Below are 17,193 nucleotides of genomic sequence, written 5' to 3'. Positions count from 1 at the left end.
CATGAAATGTTGTTTTCCACTGCACCTAAGACAAGTGCATCACTAGAAATATAAATTTACAATATATGGCATGAGGGAAAGACATGAATGACTCAGTTTTTCTGGGTTTCTGGGCATTTAAAGAAGCTGGTTGCGGAGTTTTCCTTTGGACCAATAACAGGTTTTAGGATCACTGGTTTTTCTCTTTCCATTTTCATGCTGTAATATTTGTCTGTGAAAGAAAGGAGCAGAAATGCAACATTGAGAGCAGTGTTTTTGTTAATTAAAAAAATAAATTTTTGGTAAAACATCAGATTAAATATTTAAGAAAATTAAAAATGATGCATTGGCAACTGACTGAAAGAAATTAAAATTTTTTTTTTAAGTATAAACTTGGAAATACATAAAATAAATGCTAATTCAAAATATTAATACTATAATAGGATATAAATAATACTAAAATACTGGTTGAGCGATTAGCAATGCTTTCCATGACAAATTTAGCTACATTCAGACATCCACAAAACTCCACCTTGGTTGAGAACTTATTAGCTGTAACCTGAAAGAGTGCTGGCACCGATTCCAGTAGCAGATTTAATGAATGACATAACACTCACTTTGAGAGAATACGTAATACTTGTATCCCTCTTTCACCCTTGAGGGAACAGACACGGCTGAGGTCACCATGGTCGGAAATCCTCTCCAGGTCTTTGAGATACTGATCACTTGCCCCAGAGCTGCACCTGTGAAAAGAAGAAATCCTACAATGAACCAAAATGCTCAGAAGTCTGTTTCAGTTGAACTGTTTAAGGTCGCTTATCTGGTCTTTTAGGCCTGACCTGGAACAAAATGTCCCGTTTGAGGCCTTGTTGAAACATCTGTTTCCAGGAAGTACTATTAATGGTATTTTCACTTATCTGCATGTTTGCACAAATGCTTGTCTATACACAACCTTCCCCTATACCTAATTATTAATTACATCTAATTTCCTATTATTTTGTCATTAAAATCTCTTAAACGTAATGCTGTATTGTTTGAAATGGACTTATTTTCTATTAAAACTTGTGATTTTTTTTACCAGCTTGTCGTCTGGCTCTCGTCCTCACTGTAAAGACAGGAATTCTTGGCTTTTTCCCACAGTTTGGAGTAACCTGGTATGTGTACTTTTGTGCTATTCCACCTGCAGAAATCAATTTTAAAGTCAAAGACAGAGGAAAGTCTTGGAGCGACAGACTCTGACACCCACCTAATAAAAATGGGCACCCATAGTATGCTTACAGAATGTACATGTACATTTTTCTTTCAGTTCTCACCTCTTTTGAAGAAGATTACAGACTCTTTTCTGCTTCTGTACTCTGGTATAGATAAAGCAGCTGTGATATGGCCAATCTGTCCGAAGCCCTGGCTGATGGATTTGGGAAAGCCAGGATCCATCATACCGTTCTCAAACCTCCAGTAGTTCCTTCCCTGTGAAATAAACACAAACAGGACATATCAGATGTTGTCGAGCACCACTTCTGTTATAATTTTCTGTGATTGTCAGTCTGTAGTGAATTGAAGTGTTTTGTCTAATGACTATGTATCAACCTTGAAGAAGTAGGTTTTGCCCTGGCAGTTGCAGCGGGTGTAAACCGTGTCGATGGGAGATGGGATTCCCCACACCTTTTTAATTAACTGAGGAGGATCAGGATTTCTCTGTTTGTCCAGTGTCCAAAAATAATGTCCTGTAGAGAAGAAAGGGAAAGTGGCATTTTATTCACAAATAACATCTGGTTTCACAGTTCCCTACACTTTAGAACTTTCCATTTTAATTTTTGATTAATGAAATGTGTTTTTCCCCTTGTACACTGTTCTAACGGTTAACAGCTGAAAATGGAAAAGAAAATGCTTTGAACCAAAATAAATGAAGTGTTGCTATAAAGCAAGCGTGCATCTGGTACTGACCTCTGAACACCACAATGGTACCATTTCTGAGAGTAGTCAAACCACTGACTGGACGCCCACTGCAGAGGTTAGTGTCATAATCATCTGCAAAAGAAAAAAAAATATTTTAATTATTTACAAAAACAAAGTAATAAAATTATTTAAGAACCAAAGCATAACTAGAATTTGAAAAATTCATGCTAGCATTAGAGTGTCGGCGCAGTGTTCAGATGGGAAGGGGAAGCATGAAGGCTCTTAGTGGAAACAAAATAATAAATATTAAGCATGAACGATAAATATACAATAATTATAAAGGATGAAAGCTCTTACCAGCTTGATAATCTTTAATACTATCTGTTTTGCCATTCTTGTCTGAGCTAGGGTTAAGAGGTTTTTCCGCTGGTTTGACTGGAACAATGCCACTAGGATCCTTGAGAGGTTCTTTTGGTTCGGATTTGTCATTCTTGTCTATGCTAGGTTTAATGGGTTTTATTGTTGGTTTCACTGGAGCAGGAGCGGATGGCGTCTTCTTTGGGACAGGGGTAGCTTTAGGATCCTTGTGAGATAATTCCTTTGGGTCTTCATTCTGTGCCTTGGTAGTCATTTCAGTGACGGAATGTTCTGTTGGTACTGCACTTGAAGTAACTTCTGTTGGTGCGGTGCTAGTAGGACTCTCTGTTGGCATTGAGCTTGAAGGACCTTCTGTTGGTTCTGAGTTTGATGGACCTTCTGTTGGTGCTGCGCTTGATGGACCTTCTGTTGGTGCTGTGCTTGGAGAACCTTCTGTTTGTGCTGCGCTTGATGGACCCTCTGTTGGTTCTACGTTTAATGGAGCTTCTGTTGGTGCTGTGCTCGGAGGACCTTCTGTTGGTTCCGCGCTTGATGGAACTTCAGTTGTTTCTGCGCTTGATGGACCTTCTGTTGGTGCTGTGCTAGTAGGACCCTCTGTTGGTGCTGCGCTTAATGGAACTTCTGTTGGTTCTGTGCTTAATGGAACTTCTGTTGGTGCTGTGCTTGGAGGACCTTCTGTTGGTTCTGCACTTGACGGACCCTCTGTTGGTTCTGCGCTTAATGGAATTTCTGTTGGTGCTGTGCTTGGAGGACCTTCTGTTGGTTCTGCACTTGACGGACCCTCTGTTGGTTCTGCGCTTAATGGAATTTCTGTTGGTGCTGTGCTTGGAGGACCTTCTGTTGGTTCTGCACTTGACGGACCCTCTGTTGGTTCTGCGCTTAATGGAATTTCTGTTGGTGCTGTGCTCGGAGGACCTTCTGTTGGTTCTGCGCTTGATGGACCTTCTGTTGGTGCTGTGCTAGTAGGACCCTCTGTTGGTTCTGTTCTTGATGGACCTTCTGTTGGTGCTGTGCTAGTAGGACCCTCTGTTGGTGCTGTGCTTGATGGACCTTCTGTTGGGTTCTCATCAGCAGGGAGCATGCTGCTTGCATCTGTAGAGGACAAAACTACTAAATGCACATGAAAAATTGTCTCTGCTAGGACATGAGTTTAACAAAATAAAAGATAAAATGTTTAATTTTGTAATCATCAACATATCTTTGTGAACATGTTGCTTTTTGTGGTGTTTTGCATATTTGACAAATAAAGCTTATGATTATTATTGCTCACCAAGGCCCTCAGAAGGTGTGGACTCACTTTCATCCTCAGGGATTGTTAACTCTTCTGCTTCGGCATAAGAAAACAAAGTTATTTCAACTGAGTACAATGGTTTTGCCTGTGGTCACAAAACCATATTGACTAAAACTGAGGTGTGTCTTTCCAAATGAGCAATTATCTTAAGTATAAAAAATGTTGTCTGCTGTAGTCATCTGCTTTCTCTATTGTCATAAATAATCAAATGTCAAAGTAACCTAGATTATGATTCCCTTTTCAACAAGTGCCCTAAAAAAGATAAAGAGAGTCAAAGAGAAAGACTCACCTCCCATCCCTTCATCATTGGTCATCTCCTCATTAGAGGTTTCTACCAAAAAAAAAAGAAAAAAGAAGACGTCACTACTTGAAGAGTACCGTTACTACAAAATCAATTTACATGAAGCAAAAGATACTTTGATTTGGATATTGGTGACAAAGCTACAGTAATTATACCTGTAGATTTTTTATTCTTTATGTTTAGGCATAAGTTAGCAGTCCTTTGAGCTGCGGTGGCAGTTTTTCTTGGTTTTAAGGCAGTATCTGTGACAGTCACAGAGATATAAGCGTAAAATCAGGGCAAGATTAGATGCATGCAAATGGGTGGATACATCTCTAATTCCACATTCCTGTTGTTAATTATTCGAATGAATAAATAACAAATACTACCATTCAATTGTTTGGGGTCAGTATGAGTTTTTTTTTTAAAGAAACTAATACTTTTATTCTGGAAAGAAGCATTAAATACATTAAATTGTCTAAAAGTGACAGTAACAACTTCTACATTGTTAGAAAAGATTGCAAATAAATGCTGTTCTTTTGAACTTTTAATTCATCACCGAATGAAAAAAAAAAAGGAATATTATGCAGCAAAACCATTTTCAACATTCTCATCTGAGGAATCATGTGACAGTAGACTGAAGTAATAATGCTGTTATTGAAAAAAAAAGTTATTTTAAATTGTAATAATATTTCATAATATTACTGTTCTTACTGTATTTTGATCAAATAAATGAAGCGTTGAAGCCTGGTGAGCATAAGAGGCTTCTTTCAAAAACAAAAATCTTATTGTGCAAAATCTTATCAATCTTACTGACCCCAAAGTGCGATATGCTGTTAATATATTTTTGCAATCAGTGTGTTAATCACATCAAAACATACAATTAGTATAATTTATTGCAAATCTATTTACAACCACACATGCGTTTGCAGCATTATCAATGATAATTTATTTAGGTATTATTTGATTCAAATATGCTGTAGTTCTTTTATCTACTACACACAAAAACTCTTTGTAGTTTACATTATTACCTTCCACCAAGCACATGTTCTCATAATCAGGGCAGCACTGATTGAATGAGAAACAGTCAATATCACAGTGACATGGATTGCCCCTATGAAAAGGCTCCCCACAGCGTCCTTTGCATGAGTCCTCTGTGATCAGAAAGAATAGCAGTGCAGTCTCACCAAAATGATTCTACAGACTGTTACAAAGAATATAGACTACCAATATTACAGAAACAGCCCCAGAGGAGAGTTCACATGAAACCTTACTTGTAGTACACAACTGCGCAAAGTCTGTACAGCACTCATTTAAGCTCAGACACTCGTAGTCACACTGGCACAAACTTCCTCTGTAGTAGCCTTCTCCACAACGACCCCTACAGCTATCTGGACAGAGAACAGTGTTTACTTTACAGAGAACAGACTTTGACTGAGAATTCAGTATGTTGAGAAACTCATGTACATTTAGACACAGAGACAAACAACAAGAGATGAGTTAATTATTTACAGTCACCAAATCAGTGCATGCTTTAAGTAAAACAGTTCACTGTTATATTTACAGAATAAAACAGATTAGATAGATAGATAGATAGATAGATAGATAGATAGATAGATAGATAGATAGATAGATAGATTTATATTTACAGAATAAAACAGATCTATCTATAGATAGATAGATTTATATTTACAGAATAAAACAGATGATAGATATATAGATAGATAGATAGATAGATAGATAGATAGATAGATAGATAGATAGATAGATAGATAGATGGATCTTACTTGGATCTGAAGAGCCTGTGGAGGCACATGCAAACAGCAGCAGTAAGGACAGATATGTGGCCATCTCGGTTGTTCACTGTTGGAATCACCTAAGAGAGCCTCTGTTTTTTCACCTGCAATGATCTTCACTTTTATATAGAGGCAGAACGCGTTGGTGTTCCCCTGTCGGTCCAATTATACAGTCAGTGCTGAATTAGTAATCGTCTCGTTTGCAAGGGTGCGGTGATTCACATGGGCAAACAGACTTGCACATTCCCCCTCACTGTGTGTGCCTGTCGAGAACATTTACAAAGTTCGCTGGTTGACATCACAGACTATTTCAATTAAAATGTTCCAACTTCCAGGTGCACATGGGGAAATAAACCTTAGACATAAAAATACATCGATGTCAACATTTTTAGGAAATGTATTTCTGTCAATTGGATTTTCTGGGTGCATTTTTCGTCTCTAGCATCCAAATAATCTCAAATTCTTTTAAGCAAAGCTTTCTAGAAAGCAGGACGATTCCAAGGGCCCGGCGAGGGGTCCCGTTTTTTACCGAGGGGGAACCCTCCAGTCTCCCCCCCCCTCTTCCTCAGCTGCTCATGATTTATGTCATTTTGTTTTTCTAGCAATAAATATCAAAACAAAAATCAAACAAAATTCTTGAAATGACAGAATGAATATGTTTAGACATTTAACTACTAGCCTACTATTTAAAGACAAGTTTGTGATTATTTATTTATTTGCAATTGTTAATAAACATTCCTTACATTTAAATATTTTCCTTTTTTTTTTTTTTTTTTGGTTATTTAAAAATGATCGTGTTTACATTGCACGCATACTTTTATTACTATTTCTTTCCTTAATCTATCTTCCAGACCAGTTTTTTTAATTTATTATTATTATTATTATTACTACTACTACTACTACTACTACTACTACTTCTACTACTACTTATAAATAATAAGTTTAAGCAAATAAGCAAATAAAAAACATTCAGCAATAAAATCGCTCATGTCCAGTTTGGTCAACCTGCGTTGTCTCACACCACCGATGGGGAAAACCATTGAGAGTATTTCGGTGGATGCGCGTCGACTAAATGTATACAGTGCACTTTAAACACCTCCTTCATATGCAACCGAGTGAAAAATGGAATTTTTTTTAATGGAATGCTGAGCGTAAAATGCTGAGCTAAAAAAAAAAAAAAAAAAAGCAGTCCTAAAAGATGTTTCCCCTTTCGTTATTAAGAGACAGAGTCACCCCTGTAAAGCGAGATGGTTTCGTCCAAATCTATAACAGGAAGAGCCGGTGTTTACCGTTTGCGAACAGGAAGTTGTGCATCGTGCCATAATCGATGCAGTCTGTCAAATCGACTGATTTGTTGTAGAAAAAAAATGAATTTAAAGTGTTTGTCTGCGGCACAAAGACTTGGTCGAAGTTAACGGAAAGCAAACGCTGAGGTTTTTTTTGCAATAATGGTGTCTGCTGGAAAGGAAAACTGGTTTTCTTAGGCAATTCGCGTCCTGCGAGGTGACATCGCCATACAGGTAGCCTGCTCGCTGTACAGCTGTCCTGTATAAGGAATAGATCGGCACACAAACTCACGAAGTTTCTCACGAATACCGAGTAACAATTAACAAGCGAAGCAAATAAATCTAATGTATGACGATGAGAGCTTGTCCAGTGTGATTCTGCAAGTGTTGTTGGAGTATAAAGTGTTTTTTTGTAGTACAGACAGATACTCATTATGTTTTTCACTGTCAGTGTGATAGGCAGACCACAACACCTCAGTGTAAGGATGGGTGCTGAGAGCAGTGCCCTGCCAAGCTGTGTGCTGGAAGAGCCGTTGCTGACACTGCCGTCTGGTCTTACCATGTACTCTGCCCTCCTCCGGGATGGCAAGCCTGCCTCCGTCTTTGTGCATAAGCAAGACAATGAAGATAAAGTCAATAAAGCTGCCAAGGTAAAAGTAAACAGTTGATGTGTAACCGCACCAATGACATACATTGCCTGTAAAAGGTTTGGACACACCTACTCATAATTCTCAATATACCTGTATATAGTAGTAAAGTCACTTAATACAAATTATATATATATAAAAAACACACTTATATTTCCAAATTACTCCTTTACAGCATTTGAAGACATTAAGGCACCCATGTCTTCTTCGCTTCCTGTCATGCTCCGTGCAGGATGGAGGTATACATTTAGTGACAGAACCAGTTCAACCATTAAAACGGCTGCTAGACAATCTTACTCCAGAGGAGATCTGCGCAGGCCTCTATGACCTGCTGCAAGCACTAGTCTTTCTACATGATAGGGTAAGACATTTAATTGTTTTAAATATTTTTAATAATATTTAAACACTAAATCATTTCTCTTTCTCTGGTCTCTTAGGGCAAATCAAGTCACAACAATGTGTGCATATCCTCAGTATTTGTCAGTGAAGATGGCCATTGGAAACTTGGGGGGATGGAAACTGTCTGCAAGTTTTCAGAGGCAACACCAGAGGTAACATCCGTAACTGCTTTAAGTGTTGATTAATACCTTGTACATACATTAAAGAAAAATTAATTTTTAATGGCATGGTTCTGTTACAATTGATTAAATACCTTTAATAACAAATATATACAAAGTTAAGTAATGTAACTCTCTATATATGTGTGACTTCCTCCAGTTTCTCAGAAGTATCCAGAATGTGAGGGAAAATGGTGCCATTCCTCCTGAGGAGAAGGTAGGAACCATATTTGTGTTTTTTTAAGAAATAAAGACTTTGACTCGGCAAGGATGCATTGACAGTAAAGACATTAAAGATTTATAATGTTACTAAGATTTCTATTTCAAATAAATGCTAATCTTTTAAACATTCCATTTATCAAAGAATCCTGAGAAAACAAATGTACAACAAAGCAGCATAACTGTTTTATAATAGCAAAAACATTGATAATAAGAAGATGTACCAAAACAACATATGTAACTCTGGACGACAAAACCAGTCTTAAGTGCCAATTTTTCGAAATTGAGATTTATGAATCATCTGAAAGCTGAATAAATAAGCTTTCCATTGATGTATGGTTTATTAGGATCGGATAATATTTGGCTGAGCTACAACTATTTGAAAATCTGCAATCTGAGGGTGCAAACAAATCTAAATATTGAGAGAATCGCCTTTAAAGTTGTCCAAATGAAGTTCTTGGCAATGCATATTACTAATCAAAAATGAGGTTTTGATACATTTACGGTAAGAAATTTACAAAATATCTTCATGGAACATGATCTTTACTTAATATCCTAATGATTTTTGGCATAAAAGAAAAATCGATAATTTTGACCCATACAATGTATTTTTGGCTATTGCTACAAATATACCCCAGCGACTTAAGACTGGTTTTGTGGTCTAGGGTCACATATTAGAATGAAAATTCAACTTTGCTGTTGTACGAATTACATCTTCAAATATATTAAAATAGAAAACAGCTGTTTAAATATAATAAATAAATGTAATAATATTTCACAATATTACTGTTTTTACTGTATTTTTAATCAAATAAATGCAGCCTTGGTGAACATAAGAGACTTCTTTCAAAAACATTATAAAAATCCTTCCAACCCCAAACATTAATTGAATGGTAGTGTGTATATATAATCATATTCCGATTTGTTGCCAGAATTTACAAGGCCTGGGACAAAATTAAAGGCTGACGACAGTCCTGATCATTATGTCTCAGCAATATAATAATGTTTTGTTTTTTTTTGTTTGTTTTTTTTTTTTAGCTTGAAGGATTCAAAACTCTTCCCGACAAGCATGCCCACTCCCGAGACGCTTTTTCATTTGGGGTGATGGTGGAGGCCCTTCTTCCACTTCTGACGGGACATGGTTAGTAAGACTCTTAATTCAACAGACGCATGTAAAGCAGGCTGAGTGTGTCTAGGATTCATCCTGTTGTGGCAGTTGCTAAGCCCTTACTGCATAGACATTGTGACATAATTGTTAATGGACTGACAACTGCGTGCAAAATGATTTTACATGCCGGGTACAAGTTTTCCATTCATGGCAGGTTATGATGTCTTCAAAGAACAAAATGATCCACATGTGCACTGTAATGGTGACGCAACCTTTTGGCTTTTATGTTGTTGTTTTTTGGAATAGGGCCTCACTGAAAACATATGCTCTGTTGTTTTTGTGATATCTTTTGTTTTTTTCTTTTAGTCTCACTCACTAAATTGTGGAATGTTTTTCCATTCCCTGTTTCTTCCACATTTTTATTTATTTTTCCATGTCCGCTCCACCATCTTTATAACCTCCATGTGCTCCTCCACCCAAACTTTTTTTTCTCAGTCTCAGATGATTTATTGGAGAGTCTAAAAGACATGCTGCAGGCCAGCCTCTTGACCCCTGACTCCATGTCTCGCCCATCTCTCAGCAGTTTGCTGACTCACAAGTTCTTCAGGTTGGCTTTTAAAAATGTTTTTGTAAAAAAATTTTTGATCAATAGTGCTCTTTTGAAATCAATTTAATTTCACAAATGTTAATTTCACCTCTATTGAAGTAAGATTATCAAGATAATTAAATGATTTAAATGCCTAAACTTTGCAATATTTAATTCTTATAGAAATGACTTCTTAGATGTCATGAATTTTCTGAAGAGTTTGACCCTGAAAAATGAAGAGGAGAAGAATGAATTCTTCAAGCAAGTTTCCCTTTCAAATGCATGATTTTATTACTCTAGAAGGCTGACATGCTTAAATAACTCTTGTGTTTCTGTAGGTTTCTCTTGGACCGAGTTCAAAACCTTCCAGAGGAGTTAATTGCTACACGTCTGGCTCCTAAGTTTCTTAATTCTTTGGTGTTTGCTGAGCCCATGGCTGTCAAAAGCTTCCTTCCTCACCTCTTACGGCCTAAGCAAGGTAGAACTAATCAGTAAAGCTTTAGGAGATGCGTATTGTACACTTGTTTAGTAGCATTGGTCTCAGTTACGATGTTGACTGACTGTTTTCTGATATCCAGACTCGAGTGTGAGCCCTGGTGAGGAGTGTCTTCTGTCTTTGTCTTTGTATCGGAGATACGTGGTTCCTCAGCTCCTTAAGCTCTATAAAGTGAACGAGGAGCACGTCAGGATTGTGCTTCTCTCCCACATTCATATCTATGCTGAGTTCTTTCCCCATGAAGAACTGAAAAATCAGATTCTTCCTCAGGTACTGTGACAATGTTTGTGTACTGAATTCTTTCGAGTAAAGTGAGGATGTTTTTAAGTTGATACTGGGATTGTGTCAGTTATTTCCCGCACTTTATCTTGCAGGTTTTGCTGGGAATGAGAGATACAAATGACTCACTCGTCGCTATGACACTACAGAGTTTGGCTGTGCTTGTCCCGTTGCTGGGAGCCCAAGTGGTTGTTGGTGGGGAGAGGACCAAAGTCTTTAAACGGACTACACCAAACTTCACCAAGTCCACAGAGGTCACCCCAGAGAGTAAGACACTGTCTGTTAATGCACTTTTATAATGAGAGGGAGTATACTAATTCTCTGCATATTTTACTAAAGTTATTAATGACAATAAGAAGTTAGCTTGATTGACTTTCACTTTAACTGAGATTAATTTCTATTTCTAAAAAACAAAAAACATTTAGGCTGCTTAAGTTGGTGTATTAACCTGTGTTTCCCCTGCCATTATATTAGGGGGGCGGCCCTTGAAGGTCAAGTTAATTTTATTGAATTTTATTTTCTCTAGAGCGCCAGATCACAACAGAAGTCATTTAAAGTTACCTTTCCTATAGAACAGGTCTATACCTCGTTCTTTTATTAAACAAACTAAATAGCCTTATGTTATTTATCTTATTTACACGACGGCATGCCATTTCGGTCTCTACGTTACATGATCGCGCTCTCTGTATCGTGCACAGCGGAGTTCCGCCCCGATGCGTGCGCACACACACAAGTGAGCACACTCCCACTAGTATTTATAAATATTAAGCCGCAAAACGACTATTTAAATATGAATTCCGCATTTCGCTGTGTTAATGTGTGGCGCAGACGTGCGGTTTTGTCTACTATTCATACAGAAGCGCGCATGAGGCTTGTGGTGATACTAACTTCTGCCGCCTCACTAAATGAGGACAAATACATGAACAACATCTCCAAAACTGCTCTGAGAGTCACTTCATGAGCATTTGACCATTTCATTTGAGTAAAACTATCCTCATATCACACAGAAATGTTAGGTATTCACGGCAAGCCGTCAAAATAAAAGTTCGGTTTCACTTGAAGACATTGCGGCAGAAATATATTACTATTGTTCAGTAGAATGTAAGTAATACCAAAGTCTATTCTATAGTCTTTGGTAATACTACTACTACTACTACTACTACTACTACTAAAACCTTATTTTTAAGGAATAATCATACTATATTTCTTCAATGTTTTAATTAAATCCCATTTATTTTCCAAAAAATAAGATTTGTTTAATTTTCATTAATTAAAAGATAAATTAAATGAATGTTTTATGCCTTAAAAATGTAAATACATAACAGAATTTCTGAGGGGGAAAAAATCATAAGGCTATTGTAAGAATAAATGAAACTTGTTTTTATACTTTCAAATAATTACACATGCTAAAACAGAATTTGGTAACAATAAGACATAAGGTTGGAAAAAATAAAACATTTAATTGGGCCCTAAACATGTAATTTTTGTTAAACTTTTAATAAATTGATGTTAAATTGTTTAAGTTTCATGATTTTAATTAATTAGACATGGTTTTTGATTAATAAAATTTCATTTGACCATTTAAAAAGATATCCAGAAAAATCCCCCCCCCCTTCCCCCAAGTCATAAACCTAGTGGAAACACTGAATGTAAATGTTATGTTTTGAGGCCACTGGAGGACGCTGCTGCATCATTTTATATACAATTGATATATATTTGTTTTCTAGTAGTGCATTCAGTTCCTCTCTTAGGGAAAGAAAGTAAATCTATACTAAACTATATTAAAACAAATATTTAAAATTAATCACACGGACTACAAACAAATTAAACTCAAATAATTATTTGTCTATAATCATCTACTAATGTGAAGACATTTATTCACAGATTGATTTCTGTTTAAAATAAACGCTGTTCTTTTGAACACAATTTCTGTTCATCAAAGAAAAGAAGGATAATATACCACAGTTTTTACAAAAATACTAAGCGGCAGAACTGATTTCAGCAATCGATAACAGTAAGAAATATTTTTTTGAGCATCAAATCAGCATATTAGAATGATTTCTGAAGGATCATGTGACACTGAAGACTGCTGCTGAAAATTCAGCGTTGCTATCTCAGGAATAAATTACATTTTCAAATACATTAAAATAGAAAACAGTTATTTTAAATTGTAATATTTCTTAATATTACTTCCATTTTTGATCAAATATATATTAAAACTAGTGCTGTCAAACGATTAATCGCGATTAATCGCATACAAAATAAAAGTTTTTGTTTGCATATGTGTGCTGTTTGTGTATATATAAATACACACACATACATGTGTATATATTTCAGAAAAAGTTTGTTTATATATATTATATACACATTATAAATTATATGAATATAAATAGACATGTACGTACATGTAAATATTTTCAAAATATATACTGTATGTGTGTGTATTTACAGTGGGGCAAAAAAGTATTTAGTCAGCCACCAATTGTGCAAGTTCTCCCACTTAAAAAGATGAGAGAGGCCTGTAATTTTCATCATAGGTATACCTCAACTATGAGAGACAAAATGAGAAAAAAAAATCCAGAAAATCACATTGTAGGATTTTTAAAGAATTTATTTGCAAATTATGGTGGAAAATAAGTATTTGGTCAATAACAAAATTTAATCTCAATACTTTATATACCCTTTGTTGGCAATGACAGAGGTCAAACGTTTTCTGTAAGTCTTCACAAGGTTTTCACACACTGTTGCTGGTATTTTGGCCCATTCCTCCATGCAGATCTCCTCTAGAGCAGTAATGTTTTGGGGCTGTCGCTGGACAACACGGACTCCAAAGATTTTCGATGGGGTTGAGATCTGGAGACTGGCTAGGCCACTCCAGGACCTTGAACTGCTTCTTACGAAGCCACTCCTTCGTTGCCCGGGCGGTGTGTTTGGGATCATTGTCATGCTGAAAGACCCAGCCACGTTTCATCTTCAATGCCCTTGCTGATGGAAGGAGGTTTTTACTCAAAATCTCACGATACATGGCCCCATTCATTCTTACGTTTACACGGATCAGTCGTCCTGGTCCCTTTGCAGAAAAACAGCCCCAAAACATGATGTTTTCACCCCCATGCTTCACAGTAGGTATGGTGTTCTTTGGATGCAACTCAGCATTCTTTCTCCTCCAAACACGACAAGTTGAGTTTTTACCAAAAAGTTTTATTTTGGTTTCATCTGACCATATGACATTCTCCCAATGCTCACTAGCAAACTTCAGACGGGCCGGACATGTACTGGCTTAAGCAGGGGGACATTTACATTACATTTACATTTATGCATTTAGCAGACGCTTTTATCCAAAGCGACTTACATTGCATTCAAGTTACAGTTTTTACATTTTATCAGCTCTTGCTTTCCCTGGGAATCGAACCCATGATCTTAGCGTTGCTAGCGCCATGCTCTACTATTTGAGCTACAGGAAAGCTGGGACACTTCTGGCACTGCAGGATTTGAGTCCCTGGCGGCGCAGTGTGTTACTGATGGTAGCCTTTGTTACTTTGGTCCCAGCTCTCTGCAGGTCATTCACTAGGTCCCCCCGTGTGGTTCTGGGATTTTTGCTCACAGTTCTTGTGATTATTTTGACCCCACGGGGTGAGATCTTGCGTGGAGCCCCAGATCGAGGGAGATTATCAGTGGTCTTGTGTGTCTTCCATTTTCTAATAATTGCTTCCACAGTTGATTTCTTCACACCAAGCTGCTTACCTACTGCAGATTCAGTCTTCCCAGCCTGGTGCAGGTCTACAATTTTGTTTCTGGTGTCCTTTGACAGCTCTTTGGTCTTGGCCATGGTGGAGTTTGGAGTTGGACTGTTTGAGGTTGTGGACAGGTGTCTTTTATACTGATAACGAGTTCAAACAGATGCCATTAATACAGGTAACGAGTGGAGGACAGAGGAGCCTCTTAAAGAAGTTGTTACAGGTCTGTGAGAGCCAGAAATCTTGCTTATTTGTAGGTGACCAAATACTTATTTTACCGAGGAATTTACCAATTAATTCTTTAAAAATCCTACAATGTGATTTTCTGGATTTTTTTTTCTCATTTTGTCTCTCATAGTTGAGGTATACCTATGATGAAAATTACAGGCCTCTCTCATCTTTTTAAGTGGGAGAAATTGCACAATTGGTGGCTGACTAAATACTTTTTTGCCCCATTGTGTATATATACATAATAAATATACACAGAACACACACACATATATATTATGCAAACAAAAACTTTTATTTTGTATGCGATTAATCGTTTGACAGCACTAATTAAAACCAACCATTAAAAAAATCTTACTGATCTCAAACCTCTTTTCCTCTGCAGCATCACCTGTGCATATTGTTGGACCATCGCATCCCCATGTCTCACAACCACCAAAGGTCCTAAATCTGTTCCCTAAGGGCTCAGAGGACAAAAAGGTGGTTTTGGAAAATATGTACTCCTTCCAAGCAACTGAAAAGACCAGCGCCCAGCACACCACAGCAGAGAGAGCAGGTATGCCACAACTGATATTTAAAGCCATTCTTAACAGTATATTTTCTGAACCAATAATTTGAAGAGAAAGGCTGAAGATTTCTTGAATTGCATTTGTTTGTCCCTACTTGGTGTTTGAATGTACAACCCTTCTGAATCAAGTGAACTCTCTAGTATTTAGCAGCGAGATGTCGTTCCCGTTGAATGGCTACAGAATGGGCACACAAGCTGCAGACAACACGAAAACTAACGGAGCGGTGAGATCTGACGAAGACTGGCCTAACTGGAGTGACACAGAGGAAGCAGAAAAGGACAAGACCCAGTCAGTCCAGATTAGCATTCGGTCAGCAGATGTCCCAGGTCAGAGCAACTCTGCTCACAATGAGCATGAAAGTGAGGAACCCTGGGATGACTTTGAGGACTCAGAAGTGACCTCAGATCAGTCACCCTCGACTCCTTTACCAGTCTCTGCACCAAAGACATCAACAAAAAGCAAGGTGTTATCTCCAACTGAATCTAGCGCCGGATCTTCAAGGCAGTCAAAAGCACTCAAACTGAACTCTAGTGTCAAAAGCGCTCCAGATCATAACCATACCTCATCATGGGACACCGGTTGGAACCAGACATCTGACACCCTCAAACCCAGCAAAACAAGTTTAGCATTAGAGCCCAAGCCAAAAAGCACAATCAAAAGCTCTGAAGCTGGATGTCTCGGGGAGGAGTTCACAATTGCAGTGAAGAAGAAGCCAGAGCCAGATCCAGAACTAGACTTCTTTGCAGACATGGTCCCAGATATAAAGCTGTCTTCCTCATCTCTTCTGCTCCCTGTGGAGAGCTCGGTCAGAGAACCCATCATGGGACACACAACATCAGACCCATCAATAGATACACTGAGCCTCACTACCAAGTTTGCTGCTGCTGACTTGACTGAGGTAAGTTTATCTATGTGACCAAGCGTCTGTTTCATGGCTTTATAATTATATGATGAACTGATGAGATGTATTTTTGTTTGCCTTTACAGACGGAGGCAGAAGGATGGGGTGATGACCTCAACTGGGAAGATGAGAATGCCTGGTGATCAGTGTGGTCCTCTACAGAAAGCCATATGAGAGATTCCAATACAAGAACACTGTTACATTATGCCATCATGATATTATCACTAAAGACCAACATAAAAATTTAGTAACTACGATTTAAGATAGCGTGTATTTTAAGATTCCCCCACCCAGTACAGTGGGATAATCAGTCTACTGTCGCCATAGAAATTGATTGGCTACAGAAAAAGGTTCTGTCTTGTTTAGCTTTTTCAAGATGGCATGATGGACCTAAACATGCCAAATCCTATTAGAAGTCCTTCAGTCATGTTGCACTGAGGAGGGATACATAACCTGGAAATACATCCACTTCTAATGTCAGTTTTTATTTGTGCCATACAGCTTTATTTTGTGTTTTTGTTCAGTGAGCCTTAGAGGACAGACAGCCTCAACTTGAGAAGAAATATATAGACTCTAATTTTGTTCATTAGATTGGGTGAGAGCCCGGCATAATTTATTTGTATTATCAGCTGCTGACTAAATAAAATGGTTTTACGGTATTTGACCTGCTTTGAATCGTTTTTGGTGAAATTGATTTAATATTGACTATGAAATTTGGTTAAAAAAAAATCTCCCATTGGCTTAAGGCTAGGTCACACGCCATCAACAGACACTAACTGAGGCCAGCAGACATGTTTGATGGATTTCAGAACTGTGTGTTAGGCCTGTTGGTCTGTGTTTGTTTTTACCAACTGAACATTCTATCAGTGTTTGTCAGGTCAGGAATGTCTGGACAGTATGTTATAATTTCCAACAAATGCTCATGTAATCTGGCAATTGCTGCTGCAGTGTGAATTAGGT

At 37.6% G+C, this 17,193-nt stretch overlaps 2 protein-coding genes across 7 annotated transcripts; one reads left to right on the top strand and one right to left on the bottom strand.

The window, feature by feature from the left end:
• Nucleotides 1–76: 76 nt before the first annotated feature.
• On the bottom strand, nucleotides 77–6,576 carry prg4b (proteoglycan 4b). Of its 4 annotated transcripts, XM_058755520.1 has the most exons (14): nucleotides 6,364–6,576; nucleotides 5,612–5,883; nucleotides 5,099–5,215; nucleotides 4,856–4,978; nucleotides 4,001–4,087; nucleotides 3,834–3,875; nucleotides 3,524–3,577; nucleotides 2,233–3,345; nucleotides 1,924–2,007; nucleotides 1,567–1,703; nucleotides 1,293–1,446; nucleotides 1,058–1,159; nucleotides 597–722; nucleotides 77–211 (listed from the first exon to the last, which is right to left on the bottom strand). In XM_058755520.1, exons 2-14 carry the CDS (start codon nucleotides 5,673–5,675, stop codon nucleotides 93–95), a joined length of 2,322 nt encoding a protein of 773 aa, XP_058611503.1. In that variant the 5' UTR covers nucleotides 5,676–5,883; nucleotides 6,364–6,576; the 3' UTR covers nucleotides 77–92. The 4 variants fall into 4 exon arrangements, with proteins under 4 accessions (XP_058611503.1, XP_058611504.1, XP_058611506.1 ...); XM_058755521.1 differs by lacking the exon at nucleotides 6,364–6,576 and having other exon boundaries at nucleotides 3,551–3,577; nucleotides 5,612–6,285; XM_058755523.1 differs by lacking the exons at nucleotides 4,001–4,087; nucleotides 6,364–6,576 and having other exon boundaries at nucleotides 3,551–3,577; nucleotides 5,612–6,281.
• Nucleotides 6,577–6,904: 328 nt separating this feature from the next.
• scyl3 (SCY1-like, kinase-like 3) lies at nucleotides 6,905–16,892 on the top strand. Of its 3 annotated transcripts, none has more exons than XM_058755735.1 (14): nucleotides 6,905–7,140; nucleotides 7,358–7,556; nucleotides 7,729–7,914; nucleotides 7,991–8,104; nucleotides 8,271–8,327; nucleotides 9,368–9,470; nucleotides 9,933–10,044; nucleotides 10,207–10,284; nucleotides 10,362–10,501; nucleotides 10,602–10,789; nucleotides 10,894–11,065; nucleotides 15,149–15,319; nucleotides 15,461–16,230; nucleotides 16,320–16,892. In XM_058755735.1, exons 2-14 carry the CDS (start codon nucleotides 7,392–7,394, stop codon nucleotides 16,374–16,376), a joined length of 2,313 nt encoding a protein of 770 aa, XP_058611718.1. In that variant the 5' UTR covers nucleotides 6,905–7,140; nucleotides 7,358–7,391; the 3' UTR covers nucleotides 16,377–16,892. The 3 variants fall into 3 exon arrangements, with proteins under 3 accessions (XP_058611718.1, XP_058611720.1, XP_058611719.1); XM_058755736.1 differs by having other exon boundaries at nucleotides 6,906–7,140; nucleotides 15,473–16,230; XM_058755737.1 differs by lacking the exon at nucleotides 10,207–10,284.
• Nucleotides 16,893–17,193: the final 301 nt, after the last annotated feature.

Source organism: Onychostoma macrolepis, chromosome 20 (genome assembly GCF_012432095.1).
Source record: "Onychostoma macrolepis isolate SWU-2019 chromosome 20, ASM1243209v1, whole genome shotgun sequence".
NCBI classification, from domain to species: Eukaryota; Metazoa; Chordata; class Actinopteri; order Cypriniformes; family Cyprinidae; genus Onychostoma; species Onychostoma macrolepis.
This window is presented reverse-complemented; position numbering and strand designations above follow the sequence as displayed.

Excerpts from the sequence above, each read along its gene's own strand:
- scyl3 (XM_058755735.1), top strand. The coding sequence starts at position 7,392 with ATGGGTGCTGAGAGCAGTGCCCTGCCAAGCTGTGTGCTGGAAGAGCCG. Across the intron at positions 10,502-10,601 it reads CCTCTTACGGCCTAAGCAAG|ACTCGAGTGTGAGCCCTGGT; the intron begins GTAGAACTAATC and ends TCTGATATCCAG. Across the intron at positions 15,320-15,460 it reads CACCACAGCAGAGAGAGCAG|TGAACTCTCTAGTATTTAGC; the intron begins GTATGCCACAAC and ends TTCTGAATCAAG.
- prg4b (XM_058755520.1), bottom strand. The coding sequence starts at position 5,675 with ATGGCCACATATCTGTCCTTACTGCTGCTGTTTGCATGTGCCTCCACA. Across the intron at positions 4,088-4,855 it reads GAACATGTGCTTGGTGGAAG|ATACTGCCTTAAAACCAAGA; the intron begins GTAATAATGTAA and ends TGACTGTCACAG. Across the intron at positions 212-596 it reads GTATTACGTATTCTCTCAAA|ACAAATATTACAGCATGAAA; the intron begins GTGAGTGTTATG and ends TTTCTTTCACAG.